The 14,461-nt window shown below is 37.6% G+C and overlaps 1 protein-coding gene across 4 annotated transcripts in view; it reads right to left on the bottom strand.

Moving 5' to 3' along the window:
* LOC139971813 (TNF receptor-associated factor 3-like) overlaps window positions 1-14,461 on the bottom strand; it is a 61,043-nt gene continuing 46,582 nt past the window's right edge. For 3 of the 4 annotated variants that reach the window (XR_011794489.1, XR_011794488.1, XR_011794490.1), the window contains 6 exons: window positions 13,183-13,260; window positions 11,363-11,575; window positions 5,449-5,635; window positions 4,067-4,425; window positions 2,682-3,093; window positions 1-2,007 (listed from right to left, as the gene is read on the bottom strand). Coding sequence is in view for 1 of the 4 variants with exons in the window: in XM_071978567.1 (XP_071834668.1) it covers window positions 2,863-3,093; window positions 4,067-4,425; window positions 5,449-5,635; window positions 11,363-11,575; window positions 13,183-13,260 (1,068 nt within the window). In the remaining 3 variants the exon portion in view is untranslated. Of the gene's footprint in view, window positions 3,094-4,066; window positions 4,426-5,448; window positions 5,636-11,362; window positions 11,576-13,182; window positions 13,261-14,461 lie in introns of all 4 variants that reach the window. The other variant, XM_071978567.1, reaches the window with a different exon arrangement.

Genomic DNA, 14,461 nt, shown 5'->3' on the forward strand with positions numbered 1-14,461 from the left:
TTGTTTTTTTTTTTTTCAACTTTTATGGTTTTTTTTTTTTTTTTTGTCTTTTGACGTATGCTTTAAGTTTATTTTATTGTTTTCAACTTTTATGCTTTTATCCATGTTTTCTCACCACCTGTGTATGTTTCTTAATAACGCAGACTTTTTTGGATGTCATACGATAAAACAACTTCACGAAACTAGTGTGCGTGTAATTTAATGAAGAATGTTTCAAGAAAATAACCACACCTTTTAAAACTACATCAAATTATCTTTTACTCACTCGTTTTTATCAAATTTGGTCATAACAGATATAACATTAATAATGTCAGTTTGACAAGCTAAGTTTTAATTGTAAACATATCATGCATTCATATACTATCAAATTGCAACAATTCAAAAGGAAGAAGATTTAAAATAAAAACCCATTGAGGGTAAGGTAACATGTTTATATGTTTTGAATCAAAATATCACATAATGTCAGCATTGTTTAGACATATACAACTTGTTGTTCACTAATCAACAAGATAAGGTCTCAAATGTCCTTATCAAACAAACAAGAATAACTTCCTCGTAAAGAACAAATATCAGATTTCATAAAGAAAAAACATCAACTGCATCATTTCATATTAAAATGAAGCACAGTGGCTATAGAACAAAAGATTGACCATCAACCATAAAAAATATACCATACAGTACATATTATTACTTGACATAAACACACTTTTATCAAAACACTTAATGATTTACGATAAGGTCGTCCACTTTCATGTGACCGTTAACATAACATTGTTAACTCCATAACATGACATGGTTAACTCCTCAAGACAACTCACTCAACTCCTTCTTCTGGTAACAAGCTCCACTACACGAAAAACAATACACAGATTGACCCCTGACCTTAGGAAAAAAAATAGACAGGAAAGTGTTGGGACTCCCATGCATCAGCTCATAGTAAAATACATTGGAAAGAGGAAAAATAAAATATTATTTTTTGTCTTTGCATGCTTTTTATATTTTATTCTTTTTTTATTACTTTATTGTTTTTTTAAGGTCTTTTGAATATTTTTTTTTTTTTGCCTTTTGTTTAAAGTTTATTTTAGTTTTTTTGCAACTTTTTTATTTGTTTATTTTTTTTCAACTTTTAGGTTTTTTTTTTTTTTGGCTTTAATTGATTTGTATTTTTTTTCAATTTTTCCCTCCTATCTTTTAATCGTATTATTTTCATTTCTTCTCATTTACTTCCCTGATATCTTTACATTCCATTCTAACAGGTTAAAGGTCATCAGTATTGGCCCCAATTATGCTAGAAGGTCTCAGAATGATCACTCATACTCCAACTTCAAGGAGCATTTACTGCCACCCATATTAATCATTCTTCCTCACTTGTAAGAATTTATTTCTAACTGAACAGTAAGTACTTCCCAGTGAGTACTTTTGTCAACTTTCAGCAATTCTGCTCAAATTTGGGGCTAATACTGATGACCTTTCATATAAATATATTAATGATATCGATTTTGATGACTTTGGATGATACAGGTACAATCACAAAATAATTATTCAGAATAATTTGTACAGTTGTCAGTTTGTATATATTTTGTACAGTATATTTGTCAGTTTGTTTGTCAGTTTGTACAATATTGTACAGTTGTCACCTATTGTCATCTATTTGTTTTTTTCTCAGAAAAAAACATAATAGTAAATTGAACAATGTAAAAAGGACTGGGAATATGTAAAAAAATGGAAAAGAGCTAAGAAATTTATGGCTAAAATGGGATTCGAACCAGTGACCTCTTGGTTTACTTTTTCTCGAATACCATCCCCGCCATAAACTTCTTTGCTCTTTTCCATGATATAAGAACACTCGACCATCTTTTACTACCAGGCCCCAACTGGTAGCCGCCTGAACACCACTATGTAGGGCTTCCTTCTTCTGATGACGTGATGGTACTTTAGGTTCAACGCATTTAATAAACTTTTATTCATATGTTTCAAAGCATATGATTGGTATATTAACATTAGTATCTGTGTGGAAAAGAGAAATGAAGAAAAAGTGAAGAATTGGGGCAATTTCATACACACACATACACACCAAGAAGAAAACATCATAAATTGTTTTTGTTTAAATTGCTCAAAAGGAACAAATCAGGTAAAATTTGATAACAGGGCAAGTCTAGCCCAATTACATGTAACAATGTTCAAGTTTGCCAATGGTATCAAACAGGTTTAGTTCCTTAATATGTCACAACATATGCTGTATCACAACTGGGAGTATAGCAGCTATCAAAACAAAGGGACGGCATTTCCCAAACACCCTGTATGGAAACAGACAAAAACTATACACAGAGCAAAGTTGGACCACATTCACTGACATCTCTGGGAAGAACAAACATTTTCACTGGATTCAGAGTAACAGTTTGTTACCAACATCAACCGTCTCTGTAAAGAATTAACTCCACCACTGAGTCTCCACCCCTTCAACCATCATTTCACTGTAATCAAGCAACAATTCAGCAAACAGAAGGTCTCTTACTATTATGACAAGAATTTGCAAATAAAATAAGGCTCAACATCTTGTGACAGTTGAATTAAAATACTACAAGACATTATGAGAATAAATTCCAGATTCTATAAATATTGCTCTGGACATTGTAACCATCTTGAACCTCAAGATCAAGCAAATGAAACAGCCAACTCACCAAAAAAAGGAAAAGTAAAGGCCTTCGCTGATGCAGGTGTACACTTACTGTCTAATTTTAAAGAGTGCTCTTTTTCTGGTCCTCTTGAAACACGATCAATTCATTTGTGAGGCGAATGCAGAATAATCACGCCTCATCAAACAAACGGGCGTGTCTCACACAGGCATGAGCTTCCTAAGGCTTATAAGGGGGTCAGATCTGCGGTATCAACAACTATCTTCAGAAAGATAGTGTCATCCGTCAGGTAGTTGGAGCTGTTGGCAAAAACGTCTTGGCTGACAAACAGAGGACACCCGGAGGCGATGTTCATCTCTGCCGTGGGTTTCTGGAAGGAGCTGGAGGTTGGGTCCGGCCGGAAAGAATCAGAGAGGTGGCGCTGGCTGCCTCCTTGATCCAGCAGCATGAGAGTGACCTAAGGAATCAGAGAATAATACCATTTTGAGGAAACTTTTCGTTTGCTGGAAACTGATATATACATAAGACCGACTGATATCGTCAAGGAATTATTCTGTAAGGTACAGGTTAGTAACATGGTGTACAAAATGAAGAATCGTAATTGCACTAATATGTAATAAACATTTTGTCCACAAGGATCCTTAGAATTGTCAGTATATTAGGATCTACACAAAACACTAAATTTTCTCTGATGTTGAGTGACATGAGAAAATTAAATAAACTGGTCAATGACTTTGTTTGTTCAATCATTGCACAAAAGGTATGAGGATAAACAGCATGCACCAACATTATATGTACTATATATACACACAATGAATTCTGTTCTCACGTCTCTAAGTGCAAATTATGAATTACATAAGATAGTGTGTGCTGATGTCAAATGATGTAAGACATGGCAGTATATTGAACATGAAATACATGAAATAGGGGTTACTTCTGAAATAGTATAATACATGAAGAAATATGATATATGTGAAAAGATGTAATACACACAAAAAAGTGTTACATATGAAATAACATATACATGAATAAATATGATATTCGATAAGATGTAATACACAAAGTGTCACAAATGAAATATTATTAGACATGATTTATTATTTCCACGTGAAATAAATGATTTAAAACACACAAAAAAAGTCTTACCTATGAAATAACATATACATGAATAAATATGATATTCGATAAGATGTAATACACAAAGTGTCACAAATGAAATATTATTAGACATGATTTATTATTTCCACGTGAAATAAATGATTTAAAACACACAAAAAAAGTCTTACCTATGAAATAACATATACATGAATAAATATGATATATATTCAATAAGATGTAATACACAAAGTGTCACAAATGAAATATTATTAGACATGATTTAATAATACATGAAATAACATTTGAAATACATGAAATGGTCTTCCTCCTACCTTCTGTTTGAAAGGCCACGACAGCAGAGAGTCGTAGTCGCCTTTCATGATGACGAAGAAGAGGGACATGTGTGAGTCCTTTCCGATGCCGTCCCCGTTCAGGTACACCCTGGCGCACATCTTGAAGCCATACCTGCTGGAGAAGAACGGCTGAGAGTACAGCGAGAGGGTCTTGCCAGAGTCTGCGTCTCGCTTCCTGCGGGCGTAGTCCTTGATCTTCCAGACCAGGCTGCCGTTGTAGCTCGTAGTGCCGTGCACCTGGAACCGCACGTCGTGCTCCGCTAACCGCATCGCGTGCAGGCTGATCTGGTTCTCCAGTGTGCTCACTCTCTGCTCTAAAGACTGCTGATTGGCACCGCCTGTCCAAACAAAACACAGAAGATAACAAATCCACATGAGATTTTCATCCACACATTGATCATGCAGGCTTCTCGAGATTCCATGCACAGATTCGACTGTTTTGCTTTATAGTGAGTGACAACTGGGTTCTGAGATTCACTGATCCGATCAATGACTAGAAGTTGCGTTCATTTCTCTAGTTCCCCTGGAAACGGCCAATCAAAAATAGCCGATTGTGGCAAAAACATCTCTAGCGAGAATTCCTCTTCGGACTGACATCTCATTTTTTTGGGAATGAACCACAATAAATAGGAAAGTACAGTGACTTTGCTTCAAAGAGCTCTTTAAACAAGAAATACAAAAACACTAAGCAGAATGCATTTAAATCTACTTTGTACATATAAATAATAAAAATTTGTTAAACCTTGCTGAGTACTGTTAGTCTTGATACTATCAAAAATAAGTGATACAAATTTCCATTTTGAGCCATACAAAAACATTTCAAAGTAGATTTCTAATTAAGTTGGTTATGAAAAAGCTGATAAATTCATTAAGTCTAGTTCACTTGGGAGAAGCTTGCTCTTACACATTTTTTTAAACTATATGTCTTTGGCACTGCAGTCAACATTCTCAAATTCTAAACTCAATGTTATGTTCATTAAAATCTGGACATTTATGGGTTGTGAGTCTTTCCAGCACACTTATCTAATCTACCCTATGCTGCTTCATGTTCTAGGCCGCTCTCCATCCACATGTCGTGTGCCGAAAAAATCGCAACATTCGATTGAAACTTCTTGTTCCGTTGGGTTCTCCTTCCTACAGTAATTCATGTCATACCAGTGCATTTCTGAAGGAGGCATTCCATTTCTTTAAAATCCACTACCGGAAAACGTTTTGCCTGTCAATTTTCTTTCATACGAGAAATCCAGGGAAAATCCATCCTCCACGGGGGTACTGTACCAACCAAACAATTTAAATTGAAAGGTGGGAGCTTTCTTGGCAAGATTTGTCAAGTATTAGTATCACTACATATGAATCAGTACCTTTTCTAGCCCGGAGCCCCTGGCCAGATTTCTCCTCCAGCTTTTGGATCCTGTTTGCGAGAGTGGTGGTCTGGCTTGCAATCGTGTCGATTCTGGCCGCCTCCTTCTGCACGTCTGTCTTCTTCGCTGTCTGCTCTGCTGCCTTTTCCAGTTTGCCAATCTTATCAAATTTCTGAACCATTGTTAACTGATAAGATGAATTGAAAGCTTACAATCAATACTTTTCTTCAATTCTTTTTTTCCACGTCACAATATGGTTCATCCCCCAGTCCTTTCTCACTCTTTTTCGACATTTCATCTACCTAGACAGAAGAACCCCACCGGCTACTACTACTGTTCTAACTTGTTGCAGCTTCAAGGCATGATTGTTTGTTATATTCAGGTAATATTCAGGGAGGGGGTCCCAAGACAAACAACCCGCCCGCAAAAGTTCCGTGCGAATATATCACAGAAAACAGAGAACCAGACAAAGTTGATTCACAAACTGGGTTATAAAAGACTAAGAGAAGAACAAGGTGTAAGGTTAACATGTAAATGAACTATCAGCTTTCAAGGCTGCCTGCGATGCTTGTTTCCATTCTGAACTACTGTAATAAAACATAATCTAAACTGTATTGGGTCAATCTTGGATTTCACATGGAATATATCATTTTTCTATTTTTGCCTTTTTATCATCACTTAGTACTTTAGGCTTGGGTTTCATAACATCATTCTAAAAAAGTTTTAATACATTTTCTCATGAATATTCAATTAACAACTTAAAATAATTTGCATCACAAAAGACTCAGCCTAGAAGGCCTCCATCAGATGCCTGACTAATTTCCATCTACAAGTTTAAGCTACGGTTATTATAAGGATATTAATAAACATGAAATCGACCACTCGATGAGTCAGCACTACTACTTGTTGTTCTTTATTACAGAAAAATGAAAATTGCAACATGTGGGAGTAAAAAGACAATGCCTAACAAATTAAAACTTACCTTTCACAATAAAAAGAGTCACATGGAATTAGGCAAAACCTGCATTATTACTGTTTTGTGGTTTAAATATAAACTAAAGATAACATAAAGAAATTACTTCTTTGTAATTCTTTAATTGAGCAACCTTTCTTGTAATAGGGGCTAACTCAATGTGGGAGGGGTTTCTATTTCACTGTTGAGATCAAACATGATGACTATGCTCCATTATGTCATGCATGCATTGCAATTTTTGTTGTTTTTCTCAAGTTACATTCTATCCAATCATCTCATGCTATCTACGTTTAGTAACAACACTGCAGTGACTGCCTAGGAATCTAATCTGAATTGGCAAAATATTTAAGCTGTAGAAATATAAAAAATAATTCCTTATACGGATTGGAGTGAATTTTGATTACGAACTTAACTTTTTATCGAAACATAAGAAGTTTAACAGATTGACAACAAATAATGTGGGAACAAATACAAAGACATGGCAAGAACATGGTTCAGCTTATATCAAGTGACATACAACGTAAAGTTGTAGTTACATAGTACTGAACACATTCTGGTTTATTGCACGTCCAAAAAAGAACCTTCAGAAAAAGAAAAGGAATTCCCACTCCACACCCCCCCCTTCAAGACAACATACTGCATACCACGAGCCACATAGAAATTCCTGCTTCACACACACCCCCCCCACCCCCATACTTTCAAAATACTGTGTACCACTCAGCCACAGTGAGTCTTCTGGTAAGAATGTGTTTTAACAGCATTGTATATCTGTTGTATTTAAAAAGTACTGGACACATTTCTGGTTTAATGCACGTCCAAAACACAACCTCCAGAAAAATAAAAAAGAAGAAATTCCCGCTCTGCACCCCCACCCCTTTAGAATACTGCGTACTGCACCACTCAGCCACAGTGAGTTTTCTGGTAAGAATGTGTTTTAACAGCATTGTATACCTGTTGTATTTAAAAAGTACTGGACATATTTCTGGTTTAATGCACATTCAAAAACACAACCTCCAGATAAAGAAGAAAAAAGGAATTACTGCTCCACACAACCCGACCCCAACCCCCCCCGCCCCACCATCCTTTCAAAATACTGCGTACCACTCAGCCACAGTGTGTCTTCTGGTAAGAATGTGTTTGAACAGCATTGTATAACTGTTGTATTTAAAAAGTACTGGACACATTTCTGGTTTAATGCATGTCCAAAACACAACCTCCAGAAAAATAAAAAAGAAGAAATTCCCGCTCTGCACCCCCACCCCTTTAGAATACTGCGTACTGCACCACTCAGCCACAGTGAGTTTTCTGCTAAGAATGTGTTTTAACAGCATTGTATACCTGTTGTACTTAAAAAGTTCTGGACATATTTCTGGTTTAATGCACATCCAAAAACACAACCTCCAGAAAAAGAAAAAAAAAGAAATTCCTGCTCCACATCCCCACCCCTTTAGAATACTGCGTACTGTACCACTCAGCCACAGTGAGTCTTCTGGTAAGAATGTGTTTTAACAGAGTTGTATAACTGTTGTATTTAAAAAGTACTGGACATATTTCTGGTTTAATGCACATTCAAAAACACAACCTCCAGAAAAAGAAAAAAAAGGAATTACTGCTCCACACAACCTGACCCCCCCCCCGCCCCACCATCCTTTCAAAATACTGTGTACCACTCAGCCACAGTGTGTCTTCTGGTAAGAATGTGTTTTAACAGCATTGTATAACTGTTGTATTTAAAAAGTACTGGACACATTTCTGGTTTAATGCATGTCCAAAACACAACCTCCAGAAAAATAAAAAAGAAGAAATTCCCGCTCTGCACCCCCACCCCTTTAGAATACTGCGTACTGCACCACTCAGCCACAGTGAGTTTTCTGGTAAGAATGTGTTTTAACAGCATTGTATACCTGTTGTATTTAAAAAGTACTGGACATATTTCTGGTTTAATGCACGTCCAAAAACACAACCTCTAGAAAAAGAAAAAAAAGAAATTCCCACTCCACATCCCCACCCCTTTAGAATACTGCGTACTGTACCACTCAGCCACAGTGAGTTTTCTGGTAAGAATGTGTTTTAACAGCGTTGTATAACTGTTGTACTGAAAAAGTACTGGACATATTTCTGGTTTAATGCACGTCCAAAAACACAACCTCCAGAAAAATTTAAAAAAATAAATACCCGCTCTGCACCCCCATACACCCCTTTAGAATACTGCGTTACTGTACCACTTAGCCACAGTGAGTTTTCTGGTAAGAATGTGTTTCAACAGCATTGTATACCTGTTGTATTTAAATAGTACTGGACAGATTTCTGGTTTAATGCACATCCAACTAGAGCACCAATGGTGCAGAAGCTCATACCTTTTCGAGCTTAAAAATGTAGGGCCCACAAAACTTTATGGCCCACCAAATTTCAGGCCATTTTTCAGATTCCACCAATTTTGGGCCCATGAGGGATAACCCCCCCCCCTCCGTTAGCAGAATCCTGGCCACACCACTGGCTATAATTCCTATTTGCCCCCTTTAAAACCTATTTTACCCACTCTCTCAAACAATACCACTGACCTACCCTATTAAACTTTCTCCCCTCTACCTGAGCAGACCTGAAGCACTACTTGCCTAAATTTTGGCTGGCTGCCTACATACTTCAGGCGCAAAGACTTCTAAGAATCGGCAAGTGCTGATTGGCTATAGGGCTCTCATGCTTACAGTTCAACAGTTAATAACAACTCCTAGTCCTGCTTTAATTCCACTAACAGCCTCTGCAGAGCTTAACCACAAATGTAAACAAACACTGCAGAGACTGGGAGACAAATTAAAGGAGCTTTGGCAAAAGGTGAAGGCTCAGATTTTTTTAAACAATGGGGATTAATTGTAATTAATTAACTTTTGACCAAAGATTATTAGGCATCACCTTATTCATACACAATCCAACAATCATCAGTTCAACTTTGAATATGATCCATCAAAATCTTGAGGAGATTGAGGTATTTGAAAATATTACAAAGAATGACCCCGATGACCCCTTAAATGACATTTGACCTCAATTTTCCGAACACCCCTCGTAACTCTCATCCCGAGGAACGTTGTGACCAAGTTTCATTATAACTGGCCATACACTGTACGAACAGGAGCAATTTGAAAATATAGGGCCGCGGCCCGGGCCACAAAAGACCCCTAGTTGATCTTTGATCTCAAATTCATGAACAACCTGAAGGTAAAACTTCCATAGCACTATCGTGACAAACCCTCAACATTGTACCATAGAATCTGTAAGAGAAGAAGCATTTTGCGTATTTCCACAAAATGGCCCATTACGGCCCACAGGTGGCCTTTGACCCCAAATTTCGGACCATCTCTGATGGCCCTATACCCAATGGTCCTTGTGTCCAAGTTTCATGAAATTCCATCAAACACTGTGCGAGTGGGAGCGGTTTTACCAATTGCTGACGGATAGAGTGATAGACGCCGCACTGAAACAATAGCTCACACCAGCATGCTGGTATGAGCTAAAAACACAACTCAAGAGAAAGAAAAAAAAGGAATTCCCACTAAACATCCCCACCCCTTTAGAATACTGCGTACTGTACCACTCAGCCACAGTGAGTTTTCTGGTAAGAATGTGTTTTAACAGCGTTGTATACCTGTTGTACTTAAAAAGTACTGGACATATTTCTGGTTTAATGCATGTCCAAAAACACAACCTCCAGAAAAAGAAAAAAAAAAGAAATTCCCACTCCACATCCCCACCCGTTTAGAATACTGCGTACTGTACCACTCAGCCACAGTGAGTTTTCTGGTAAGAATGTGTTTTAACAGCGTTGTATAACTGTTGTATTTAAAAAGTACTGGACATATTTCTGGTTTAATGCACGTCCAAATACACAACCTCCAGAAAAATAAAAAAGAAGAAATTCCTGCTCTGCACCCCCACCCCTTTAGAATACTGCGTACTGTACCACTCAGCCACAGTGAGTCTTCTGGTAAGAATGTGTTTTAACAGCGTTGTTCACTGTTGTATTTAAATAGTACTCGCCATATTTCTGGTTTAATGCACATTCAAAAACACAACCTCCAGAAAAAGAAAAAAAAGGAATTACTGCTCCACACAACCCGACCCCAACCCCCCCCGCCCCACCATCCTTTCAAAATACTGCGTACCACTCAGCCACAGTGAGTCTTCTGGTAAGAATGTGTTTTAACAGCGTTGTATAACTGTTGTATTTAAAAAGTACTGGACACATTTCTGGTTTAATGCACGTCCAAAAACACAACCTCCAGAAAAAGAAAAAAAGAAATTCACGCTCCACATCCCCACCCCTTTAGAATACTGCGTACTGTACCACTCAGCCACAGTGAGTTTTCTGGTAAGAATGTGTTTTAACAGCGTTGTATAACTGTTGTATTTAAAAAGTACTGGACACATTTCTGGTTTAATGCACGTCCAAAAACACAACCTCCAGAAAAAGAAAAAAAGAAATTCCCGCTCCACACCCCCATCTCTTCAGAATACTGCTTACCACTCAGCCCCAGTGAGTCTTCTGGTGTGAATGTGTATTAACAGCATTGTATAACTGTCAATCAGAGCGTATCACACACATTACTTTAGGCACTCCTGGTCGCTGATCTCAAATTTAGTTAATTTTAACTAAATATGTGAATGTCTATGATGCCAAAAAAAATAATCATTCCTTCCTTTTAAGGGACAGATTCATCAAACTTGGCTCTATCCAGTACATACATCAGTAATGGAAGAAACTGGAAATGTACCAGTTGACAAACAGTCCTAAATATGCTAAATGTCAAATACTGAAGACGCGCCATCACCCTTGAATGTCTATTTGTTAGAATGAAACCCTAAATGTTAGTTTCGTATCAGACAACATGTCTGATAAAGGGCACACACGTCTGATAAAGTGCACACCAATCGACTACATCCACACACCTGTAGTTTCTTCATCCTCTCGTTGAGTTTGTCCACCGTTTCTGCCACGCCCTCTGAAGACGGAGAGGAAGATGCTCCTTCATTTCTCAAGTCTTGAGCCGTTTCTTGTAGTTCTGTGACTACCGTCTTCAGCTTCGCGACCTCTGTGCCCACGGTTCCGTAATGGTAGTCCACTTGGGCCTTGAGATGCTCATTCAGGCTTTTCCTTGGACCCTGACAAAAACCAAAATGCAAGACTGCAATTAAGGATCAACACAGCATTGAGGGCTTTTATAATAATATTACAAACAGCATTGGTTTCATGCTTCAACACTGATTTTACTTCCCATGTAAGTACTTTTGATTATTTCAATATCTGAGGCTACTTGTCAAGACCTTTAAGACCTGTTTTTGGTGTTTGTATTCAAATTTTTGTGAGGTCCTTCAAGCTGTAATGGCTCAAACATTTCAAAATCTTTGAGTTTTTTTCTTCATCCAAGTGAAAACCAGTATGAGGTGGTAACTTGTTGAGTACTCAAACTTGAAACTTCCTAACAATGCAGACTTTTATAATGGCTGTCATGCTGACTTGTGTGCATATCAAAAAAATTCAGTGCCAATAGAGAACTTTGCCCAAGCTAACATTCTTGAGATACAGGGATGAGCCTGGTGTAAGAAAAAAATCACGGAACTTTGCAAAAATTGCGGTATAGGCTCCAGTTTGTGTATGCTACAGTGTATTAGGATAATACATTTTGTCCCTGAGGTAGAAAAGAAATCACGGATATTCCGCGAATTCACGGAAAAAGCTCATGCTTGGATTTCTATTCATGCTAGAGCTTTGAAGATTTTGGCATGTTCTTCTCTGGATGCTGATCCCAGATAACCTTTGACCTACAGTAGAGCACAAGAGACCTTGTATTCACTATGGGCTACTGTAGTTGTTCCCTACATATGAAACTGTCAACTCCTTCTTGAAATACTGTTTATAAACATTTCTTGTTTTGCCTGCTTTTCACTAGACTTACTGGCTGCCATGAGGACAAATTTGGACACACATACCAACTTCCTCAAGTTTTACCAGATTTTCATTATGCCCTCAAAATGACCCTTGATCCCCACCAAAGATCACAAGAGATCTTGGAAAATATTATGGACCAGCCACATGCAAATCGCAACATCTTTATCGCCGTATACCAGGCGCTTAGCCGGGGGGGGGCAAAGGAGGTGACCGCCCCCCCTCGAGCATATTTTTTTGTGACATCGCTAGTAATTCCAAATAGAAAATGCTTAGATGCAACTTACAAGGCCTGGGAAGTGTCATTTCCATCGATCTGGAAGGCATTTTCAGCCAAAATTTTCTTGTACGCTGTGCGCCAACGCATGGCTGGGTAGTGCCATTTTCAGCGATCTGGGAGGCATATTCAGCCAAAATTTTCTTGTACGCTGTGCGCCAACGCATGACTGGGTAGTGCCATTTTCAGCGATCTGGGAGGCATTTTCTACCAAAATGTTCTTGTACGCTTCGCACCAACCCATGGCACTAGGAAGTGCCATTTCCAGCGATCTGGGAGGCTTTTTCGGCCAAACTTTCTTTTACGCTTCAACCCACGGTCAACCCGTGGTGGCGCTATGCTTAGATAGTTTGCCTAAAGGCCTCACCCTTCCCTTGGCATATTCCTTGCTACGCGCCTGCCGTATACTCCATCTTTCAAAACACATTATGATGGAGAGACGTTATCGAGGTGAGAAGCAAATCTTGCTGTGAAATTGTAAATACAGTACACACGATGGCTAATGCCAATAGCACTGGCTTTAAGTTTCGTTACTTGTCTACTTACAGTGTATTCACAGCCCCACACCTTAAAGTAGCATTCCACGTTTCCTTCTGGACAATCATTTTTCAAGTGATTCTCCAACTGCAGAGGTGAAAAAGAAAATTAAAAACTGAACGATAAACATACACAAATGAAAGTTTAATAAATAATGTACAGTATATATATACAATTTGCACAAATATGTGGAAAGCCATTACTTACAAAACTCATTTCTTACTTTCCTCTCTTTTTCCCTGTACAACCTATACATAAAAGTGTAGAAGCATTAATATCTCAGCTTAGAATAAGTAATAGATATATATATATTATTATGTCATATCAAATGGTGCATAGGGAATTCCCCCTTTTTTTCTTTATAAAATATTCCTTTACATTTCCCTCCACGTCAAAAAGAATCCTGCTGAGAGCAATTCTTGCAATATTAGTGATAAATTGTTTTCTCAAAGGGTGATATTACAGTTATTCTATTGCTGCACTGTTGCATTGCTGTAATATAAGAGCTAAATAAACATCCATTCTTAATGAGGAACTACAGTATTTCCTGGTATGGAAAGGGGAGAAAATGCATTCATATAGATCCTGTTACGACAATAATATCCTTTATGCGCACTGAACAAAGTACTGTATTTGTTCAGACAAGTTAATAAGGCATTGTATATTTAGCCAGCTTTATATGTGTAACTCTACAGGAAAAACCCATCATGTCAGGACTAATGTCCTCCAGTGCATAAGGTTATCAATGATAACACTGACTTTAATACTTTTATACCAAGTCATTTTTTTAAATTCATTTTTAGTCATTATTTAGAGTACAAATTGTCCATTTTTGTCTCCATTTCTGCTCTAAGGAATGGTTGGTCAAACCAGATGTGGTGAAATTATTTCATTCAGAACCCCCCACCCCCCAAAAAAGGGGGGACGGGGGAAAATGCCTTATATTCCCAAACTGCCTGAAAATATTATATGAACAGTTAATGTTATTTCAGAGCCTCTTCATTGACCAAAATGTACACAGTAGGAAAATGGGCACAGGGAATAATTTTATCCTTAATCTTTTCGCAATGCAAAATGCAATACACGAAACATTTGGGCATGCTCCAATACAAGTGTAATGATGTATAGCAGTTTTCTACACAGGAACTGTAATATTTCAATGAGAGAAATATTGATCCAGAGCCTCCAAAAATGCTACTGTACCCTGTGAGTGTGTTCCCTTGTGTTGTTACAACATGCTTTAAATGAGGTGAGTTAGTAAATTCCATTATCACAATCTATGATTCAC

The sequence above is a fragment of the Apostichopus japonicus genome, chromosome 8, assembly GCF_037975245.1.
Source record: "Apostichopus japonicus isolate 1M-3 chromosome 8, ASM3797524v1, whole genome shotgun sequence".
Classification (NCBI taxonomy): Eukaryota; Metazoa; Echinodermata; class Holothuroidea; order Aspidochirotida; family Stichopodidae; genus Apostichopus; species Apostichopus japonicus.